At 39.5% G+C, this 9,729-nt stretch overlaps 1 protein-coding gene across 1 annotated transcript; it reads right to left on the bottom strand.

Annotated features, from left to right (window-relative positions):
• Positions 1 to 2,192: 2,192 nt before the first annotated feature.
• LOC308609444 (small ribosomal subunit protein uS2-like) lies at positions 2,193 to 3,864 on the bottom strand (the record flags this gene model as incomplete). Its single annotated transcript, XM_081223112.1, has 3 exons — positions 2,193 to 2,444; positions 2,901 to 3,140; positions 3,589 to 3,864. 3 exons carry the CDS (start codon positions 3,862 to 3,864, stop codon positions 2,193 to 2,195), a joined length of 768 nt encoding a protein of 255 aa, XP_081079238.1.
• Between the last annotated feature and the right edge of the window lie 5,865 nt (positions 3,865 to 9,729).

Genomic DNA, 9,729 nt, shown 5'->3' with positions numbered 1-9,729 from the left:
AGGGTCCAAGGTGAAGTTGATGATCCTAGGATCATGCCTTGAAAAATAAGAGTCTAGGGTGGGGGTTGTCGAAGCATGGCCTACGGACTCCTGTGTCTTGTGGTTTCTGTAAATGAAGTTTTATTGGAATGCAAAAAAAAAAAAGTGCATGGTATAAATAAAGAAGAAAGGGGAATTCCCTGGAGGTCCAGTGGTTAGGACTCCCTGCTTCCACTGTCAAGGGTGTGGTTTCAATCCCTGGTAGGGGAACTAAGATCCTGAAAGCCATGTGGTGTGGCCAAAATATTAAATTAAATTAAAATGAAGAAGGAAGGAAGGAAAGAAGGAAGGTAGGAAGGAAGGGAAGGAGGGATAAGGGCAAATGACAAAGTTGGATAAAATATTTGCATCTTGGCCTTCCCTGGTGCGCAATGGTTGCGATTCCGCCTGCTGATGCAGGGGACACGGGTTCATGCCCGGTCCGGGAAGATCCCACGTGCTGCAGAGCGGCTGGGCCCGTGAGCCATGGCCGCTGAGCCTGCGCATCCGGAGCCTGTGCTCCGCAGAGGGAGAGGCCGCGACAGTGAGAGGCCCACACACACACAAAAAAAATTTGCATCCTATATCACATATAGAGGGCAAATATTGCTATTATATAAAGAACTTCTAAAAAAGAAAAAGAAAAAGTCCCAATACTTTATAGAAAAAAATAGGCAAATGCTATGGAAAACAGTTCATGGAAAAAGAACCAGCAATGGCTCTTAATCATATGAAGTGGTCAGGTATATAATACATGTATAATAAGAGAAATACAAAATTGGAACTACACTGAGGTATCATTTCTAACCTTGGCAAAAACAGAACACTTTGACAACATACTCTGTTGTTAAGGTCATGTGAAACAATCACTTTCATACATTGCTAATGGAAATGCAAAAACATACCAGCTCTAAGAATTTGATATTAGCAAATTATTAATTAGCAAAATTACACATGCATTTACTCTCTGACCCAGAAATCCCACTTCTAGGAATCTATTCCTAAAATACACTCACAGAAATATGCAATGACTTATGCAAAAAGCTACTTATTTTCCTACTAATTGCAAAAGCAAAACAGCTGTAAAAAAGAAAAAGAATGAAAGAAATACGTTACACCTTTTGGGGTACCTTTTCGGTAACAAAGGTGTGGGAATTCATACACACACTCATACACATGTACATACATATTTGCTAATATTTTCCAAAAACAATGGAAGGATAAACCAAAAATTAATTAAAAGAAATAGTAAACTTAGGGCAGAAGACAAAAGAGAGGTAGTGGGAAGAACAAAGATAAAAACTAGATATTTTCTAATGTGCCTTGTTTTATAGTTCTGACCTTAGCACCTTCTTCATTTTTTATATATGTGAAAGATAACATTGAATGAAATAAAAATGTGAAGCAATCCCTAAAATAAAAACAAATTGAAACTCACTAATACTATTTATATCAAATTTGTGGCATAATGGCAAAGATACTTATCTCAATGAATTTTAAAATAGAATGTTGACTTTATATACCTAAGTGGGACCAAAAATAAAGATCACAAAATCTTAAGTTGCAGCTAGTGGTCCTATTATTAAGTTTGATTGGGGGATAATTCTAAAACCCTTATAAAAATACACACATACTCCACCACACACAGAATAGATTAAACCATATATGCAATTATATCACTAGGAACCAAGATTTTCAGTATAAAAGACAAGATCAAGATACAAATCAGACATGTGAAACAGAATCCTATAATCTCCATTTAAATTTGGGAAATCAGTATTATGAAATTAGAATTTACTGATTTACTTACTTTTTTAGAAACATTCTTTTTCCGTCAACTTTGTATTGCCGTTTTCTCTTCAAAAGCCTGTGGAAGGGCTTCGCTGGTGGCACAGTGGATGAGAGTCCGCCTGCCGATGCGGGGGACGTGGGTTCATGCCCCGGTCCAGGAGGATCCCACATGCCATGGAGCGGCTGGGCCCATGACCCATGACCGCTGAGCCTGCGCGTCCGGAGCCTGTGCTCCGTGGCGGGAGGGGTCACAGCAGCGAGAGGCCCGCGTACTGCAAGACAAAAAAAAAAAAGCCTGTGGAAGAACAGCTTAACACCACTCAGTTATCATCCTCACCAGGGAAATGCTGAATAGGCACAGAGGGCACCTGCATGCCCTCAGACTAGCCTGCGACCTTGGGTTTAGTAGCAGTAAACTCAGGAACTGGAGAGGTCCATTCACCCTGAAATTCCTCCTCCGTCACAGCCTTTCCAGCAGCACCCGGCTCTTCCTTTTCAATCTCCTCAGGATCTCTGTGGAAGTAGAGATCAGGCACAACCTCCTGTGAGTTCTCGCGAGAAGTGTGGCGCGCATGCACAGAACCTCCGGGCCTAGCAGCCACCACGTCAGACCCACTGAGGGGGCTCCCTTGTTGCTGCGTGGGGTGGCAATGTCCACATAGCACAGAGGAGAATCTGTGTTACCCAGAACGAGAGTAGACAAGTTAACTTAAGACGCCTCTGTGAGAGGCTGGCAGTCAGCCCTGGGATCAGTAAGCAGCAAAAGTCGAGGCTCCCGGGGCTTCCCTGATGGCGCAGTGGTTGAGAGTCCGCCTGCCGATGCAGGGGACACGGGCTCGTGCTCCGGTTTGGGAAGATCCCACATGCCGCGGAGCGGCTGGGACCGTGAGCCATGGTCGCTGAGCCTGTGCGTCCGGAGCCTGTGCTCCGCGGCGGGAGGGGCCACAGCAACGAGAGGCCCGCATACCGCACAAAAAAAAAAAAAAAAACCCCGTGGAAGAACAGCTTAACACCACTCAGTTATCATCCTCACCAGGGAAATGCTGAATAGGCACAGAGGGCACCTGCGTGCCCTCAGACTAGCCTGCGACCTTGGGTTTAGTAGCAGTAAACTCAGGAACTGGAGAGGTCCATTCACTCTGAAATTCCTCCTCAGTCACAGCCTTTCCAGCAGCACCCGGCTCTTCCTTTTCAATCTCCTCAGGATCTCTGTGGAAGTAGAGATCAGGCACAACCTCCTGTGAGTTCTCGCGAGAAGTGTGGCGCGCATGCACAGAACCTCCGGGTCTAGCAGCCACCACGTCAGACCCACTGAGGGGGCTCCCTTGTTGCTGCGTGGGGTGGCAATGTCCACATAGCACAGAGGAGAATCTGTGTTACCCAGAACGAGAGTAGACAAGTTAACTTAAGACGCCTCTGTGAGAGGCTGGCAGTCAGCCCTGGGATCAGTAAGCAGCAAAAGTCAAGGCTCCCGGGGCTTCCCTGATGGCGCAGTGGTTGAGAGTCCGCCTGCCGATGCAGGGGACACGGGCTCGTGCTCCGGTTTGGAAAGATCCCACATGCCGCGGAGCGGCTGGGACCGTGAGCCATGGTCGCTGAGCCTGCGCGTCCGGAGCCTGTGCTCCGCGGCGGGAGGGGCCACAGCAACGAGAGGCCCGCATACCGCACAAAAAAAAAAAAAAAAAAAAAAGTCGAGTCTCCCGGAACGCCGCCTGGATCTGATTAGTGAAGCTTCCAGGAGTGAAGTGGCCATCAATAGAACTGGCCCTAGTGACAGACAGCTACAACTTTCAGTGTAGCCCGCTGGCCAATATTCCTGAAGGATATGATGCCAATATCAGCCGGATTTTCACTGGCAACAATGGCATGAGCTGACAGCAGAAACTTCTCCCAGGTGCTTTTCATACTTATGATGTAGATGCCCCCACTTTTCTTTTTGTAGATATACTGTTCCATTTGGAAGTCAAGGTTGGTGCCACCTAAGTAGGTTCCTGCAGCAAGGAATTTAAGTACAGCCTCTTCCTTCGTTTGCAGTACGTCAAGGGCTTTGAACATTTTGAAAGTTTGCCCTTCTGACAGGAACCGAAGACTATACCGTATGGATTCCTCTCCAGGTAGTGTGGAAAGGTAAAATTTATTTTTCTCCTTGTAAAATAAATAAAATATATGTGTTTTAGCTCTCTACTGAAATGCCCAAGAAGCTGTGATAACCCAGTAGAAATTGCAAACCTACCACCCAGATATAATCTCCAAATATTACTTTCCACTTACAAGAATTACCAGGGCTCCTTAAAAATATATCTGTGACCAGAAATATCCAAGGTGAGCCTGATCATCTTGTCATTTCTGAAATCCTGTGCCTAGACTCTATCACAGACTATAAAAGGACACAGGAGGCAACTTGAAGGGACTCCCATTAGCCAAAGATGGGACCATTTGAGCTTCAAAAAAGAAGAACGAATACTGAAATATATCAAATCTATTAAAATTGATAATTACACTTAATATCCTAATTATACTTAATCACTTATTCTTCATCATTGAAATCTTACTTAGGCAACCAGCTCATTATTCAGGAAATTCATACATAAGGTAAAATAATCAATAGGAATTGCACAGCCCTACTTATAAAATATTCTTGCCACAGTAATATAAGATAAAATAAACTAAATCAATTGGACATCTAGATCTAACTAACAGTTACATGAAATTTTGACAAATAGGAAAAAAAAACATGAGAATTTCAAAAACACAATATAGACAGAATAGTATATGAACAATAGAATAAACCAAATATAGAAGTAAGGAGTTAATAAACGTAAGACTGGAAATTTATGAGATTCAAAACAAATACAAAATAAAGAGAATCAACAAGACATAAACTGATTATTTTAAAAAGATGACGCACAGATACTGGCAAAATTAATCAGGAAGAACAGCAGTACATATAAACAATATAAGGGGAAAAGGACATAAGCAGAGGTAAAACTCAGATTACAAAGAGAGAAAAATGAAAAATTTTATGACAATAAGATTGAATATTTAGACAAAATAGTTTCCGAGAAACTAAGTTATAAAAATTGACTCAAAAACATTGTCTTATAACAAATAAATTGAATCAGTATTTTAAAATGTAAAACAATAACAAACACCAGGCCTAAGGTTTTCAGGAAAATTCTACCAATTGCAAAGAGAAGATAAATATAATCTTAAAAACACATTTCCAAAGAAGAGGGGGGGGAAAAAAGAAATAGATTACTCCACAATTCGTTTAATGATGAAAATATAACCTCAATAGCAAAACCTGACCATGGCAGACAGAAAAAGAAATTGGAGACAAAAGCACTTATTAACATAAATGCAAAGATCCTAGACAAAATATTAGCAAATTTAACCCAGCAGTGTATAAAAAACATACTACATCATGACCAGTTGGGCTATTTAGAACTTTTCAAGATTGAGTTGTGTTTTCCTAACAGTACTCTTACCTGCCATATTGAGAAAAGACTGACATGGAGAAGAGGCAGAAGGTGGGAGAACAGTTAGGAGCAGTGTTGCCAGATGAAATTTTTATCAGCTAAATCTGGCAACTCTAGCTAAGAGGTTATTGCAATAATTGAAATGAGATGTGTTGTTGACTTGTACCAGGATGGTGGCAAGGCAGATGGTGAGCAGTGATCAGATTCTGGAAACATGTTAACGTTAAATTCAATAGACTTTTTGGATGATTTGGATATGGCTTATTTTCCATCTTTCTATCATCACTTGCCCCACACTGTTCTAGGCCGTTATCCTCCCTTACTGCAGTTCTGAAACAGCCTCCTAATTGCTCTGTTGCCTCAAGGCCTGTCCTTCTACAGTTCCAATTTCCAGTCTAAGTAATATTTCAAAAAATGCAAATCTGATTATTAACTACCTAAGTCCCTTCAATGACTTACTTTTCCTTTTGGATAATGTCTGACTCCTAGAAATCGGTGACGTTCACTCCAGAAGGCTGTGACTTCCACTATGCAACCTCCACCTTCTGTCTGGCTAAGTCCTATTCATTCTCTAGTTCTTAACCTAAATGTGGCATTCTCAGGAAGACCATCACCAAGACAGGTTTTGTTCCATTGCCATAGGTTCCCATAAAATTCTAGTTTCTCCTACCCTATGGATGAATGTTATCATTCATCAAGCTACATTATAACCACTTATTTAACTGGATGTTTTCTCAACTGTTTTGTAACTTTGAGGAAGGAAGAATTGTAAGTATTTTATTTATTACCGTATCCCTAGACCTTGAAGAATGTTTGACACAGAGTACATAATCAATAAATATTTCAAATGAATGATTAATAAATTAGCTAATTATGTATTTGCATTTCATATTTGCACAAGGATTAGTAAGACCTCCAAAATAACAAATGGTGTGCTTCGTAACAGCACACTAAGTGGTGTTCATTATTATATTTGCTAAAAATAACTCCATAGAATGAGTTTTTCTTTAACTTAAAGCATAAATTTAATATGTCATAAACATAATTATGACAGGGCACATTTTGACATTTTACTTTAAAAATAATTACTTCAATCTTGGATTAACTAGAACTTCGTTTGTAGAACGTGAAAATTAAGTGAACTTTTCTTTCTATATATTTTATTTCACTACCTATCAACAAGATGACTGAAAACCATAGACACATTAGAGAACATTTCTTTCTCTTACTATAACCAATAGTGAAAGATAATGAAGTGACACTAAACTGGAAGTCAATGAGACACAAGAATTATTTTTTAAAGGGGGAAACATATTTAAAACTTTGGGAAAGGATTAATAGCCTAAGTGTGTATGTCATTGGTAAAATAAACTTCACACCACAAAATAAAGAATTAATAACAAACTGGAAATGTGAACTCATGGCCCTTTTAAAAGTAGTTTCTTTTCTAATTTTAGCTAGAATTTGACCCGGCATTAATCTCATCCTATCTACCAGACTTACTCATGTGGAAAAATCTGACATGCAGCCCCCAATGCCCAGAATTTATTTTTTTTAGTGACTTTTCTTTTCCTTTGTAAAATGAACTAGCACTTCCTGGGTAATAGCTGATCCTGTGACCTGGAACATATGGCTGCCCAAAAGTGAGGAGGATTTCAGAGATGGCTTGGATAGTACAAGGACAAATGAGTTCAGTTAAAAAAGGATTCTCATTGTCTAAATTTTGGCAATATATGTGTAACAGAGAAAATACTACTGTAATTATTTGGAACAAGTAGAGTAAGTGAATGAAAGCATAAGTCGTTAGTTATAACCATAAAAGGAAAGTTTAGTATGAAGTTTAAAAACAAGAAATTTATAATTAAGTGAAAGGTGATATTGTAATTTTTATTTAATTTATTGGTTAATTTTAATGATAAGGGAGAGTAATGTATATAACATTCTTTTTTCTGTTAACTAATTATCTTTTTAAGAAGAGTAAAGTTGTACCTTTCTCAATATTTGTTATGTTTAGGAAAAGTAAGACCCTAAAGAAATAAATTGATTATAATTGGTAGTCTCCCACCATATACAGGAAGAAAGAAATTTCAACTGGTTTTTGCAAGATGAAGAATGAACCAAATACCATATTCTTCATTGACCAAGACATGAAATCTCTGAATGAGGACACTAAATATAACTAGATGATGATAAGGCTTACTTATCTCCAGTAATGATAACAGACCAGATCAATGTACAATATTTAATAGATAGCAAGCTATAGAGCATTCAAAAAGTGAGAGTGAAAGAATAGATTATTCTGGGAAAGCTGACCCCATACAGGATACCAAAACTTAAGAGCAAAGTCTTAAGTTTAGTATTACTTAAGCCTTATTATTAAAATAAAGGGATCAGGACCTACAATTTGAATTACATTAAGGGGCACATCTATATCCCATACCCCATTCAAGAAATAATTAGTTGATATCCAGAACCTACAACTTTGACTGGTCTTCTTGACATTTGGATTGTTTCCAACCTAAATACCAAGATGACCATAGCTGTGAACTTCCCAAGTCTACTTGGTGAGACAAAATTACTCTGTTTTGTTAGAACAACTTCCTAAAAGTGAAAAAGCTCCATCAAAAGTGTATAAAAATTTTAAATATTTGAATATAATTTGCCAAAATATCACTCAGAAAGTCTGTACTAATATACACCATAAAAAGTAGTGTATGAGAATGATTTTCCCATGTGTATTTATAGCCAAGACAACTGGTTGTCTCCCCAATTTCTATTCCCTCCTTCTTTACTAACAGAAAGCACATTTCATTCTAGATTGCAATGTGCCCATCCCAAAACTAAATTTCCCAGTGCCCTTGTGCCCAAGAGTGAACAACAAGATGAAGCATAAATTGGGTAAGTCTTCTGGATATTCTCCATCCTTCCTGGAATAAGGACATGAGGTTAGGGCTACAGCAGCAATCTTTTTTTTTTTTTTTTTAATTTATTTATTTATTTATTTATTTCTGGCTGTGTTGGGTCTTCGTTTCTGTGCGAGGGCTTTCTCCAGTTGTGGAGAGAGGAGGCCACTCTTCATCGCGGTGCGCAGGCCTCTCACTGTCACGGCCTCTCCCGCTGCGGAGCACAGGCTCCAGACGCGCAGGCTCAGTAGTTGTGGCTCACGGGCTTTGTTGCTCCGCGGCATGTGGGATCTTCCCAGACCAGGGCTCGAACCCGTGTCCCCTGCATTGGCAGGCAGATTCCCAAACACTGCGCCGCCAGGGAAGCCCCTACAGCAGCAATCTTGAAACCAGAGAACCTGATCATCAAAATCACTTGCTAAGGAACTACCAAACTAGCCCTGTATTGCATATACATGTAACTTATTTTAGGTGAGAAAGAAAGAAACCTTTATCATATTAAAGCCATTTATTATTAGTATTCTCATAAGGAATCCTTTTTTAAAAATATGTTTACAAAAATATTTATTCTTGATTTAATTTTAAGTTCCTCTTTACCAGGCTTATATATTTGTGAGCTCTTTTCTCTGTCTTAACTAGTTCAAAAGTTTTTAATAAATCACACATGCAATGACTCACAGACTTGTATCACTAAGAACTCTCCTCAGAGATCCAGACCTAACTGCCTTCTTGAAATTTCAGATTTTTATTTATATTTCAAAGGATACTCACATTTAAAAATTCCCCATACTGTACATGTAACCTCCCCAATGCTGACCCACCTCTTTTAACATATTTTATCTTAATGAAAAGCATTAATGTCCACTAAATTGCACACATAAAAGACCTAGTTTTCAGGCTGTTACATATTTAAGATGTCCACTTTTCCCATCTCCATTACCACCATTCTTATTCACTATCTCTGGAGGTCCACAAATAAAATAGTGCTATAGATAGTTTCCCTCTAACCAAATTGTCCAAATTATCCCCTTTTAATCTATTCAATCCTTTGACTAGTATGAACTTCCAAAAATGTGTCTGAAAATATCCCTCCTATACACACAAAACACACACACACACACACACACACTCTCTCTCTCCCTCTCTCTCACTCTCACTCTCACTCTCTCTCTCACCTTAAATCAATTAATGGAGGCAGAATCAAGATGGTGGTGTGGGAAGAGGCAGAGTTAGCATCTCACCACAACTAGGGTGCTGGCCTCTGGTGGGGAACTCTGATGCCCAAGGAGACAGGAGGGACCCCAGAGTGAACCAGTAGGAGTGGGGAGTGGGCACTAATCCCATTCATGAGGGTTCTACCTTCATGACCTAATTACATCCCAAAGGCCCCGTCACCAAATACCATCACATTGGTGATGGGGATTTCAACTTTTGAATTTTGGAGGGACACAAACTTTTAGTCAATAGCATTCCCTGTTTTATTCATAAATAATTTCCAAATACTGATCAGAAAAAAAGGTTGGGGCTTCCCTGATGGC

Source organism: Mesoplodon bidens (assembly GCF_964165515.1).
Source record: "Mesoplodon bidens genome assembly, chromosome: X".
NCBI lineage: Eukaryota > Metazoa > Chordata > Mammalia > Artiodactyla > Ziphiidae > Mesoplodon > Mesoplodon bidens.
Note: the sequence above shows the minus strand (reverse complement) of the source record. Positions and strands in the feature narration are given on the sequence as shown.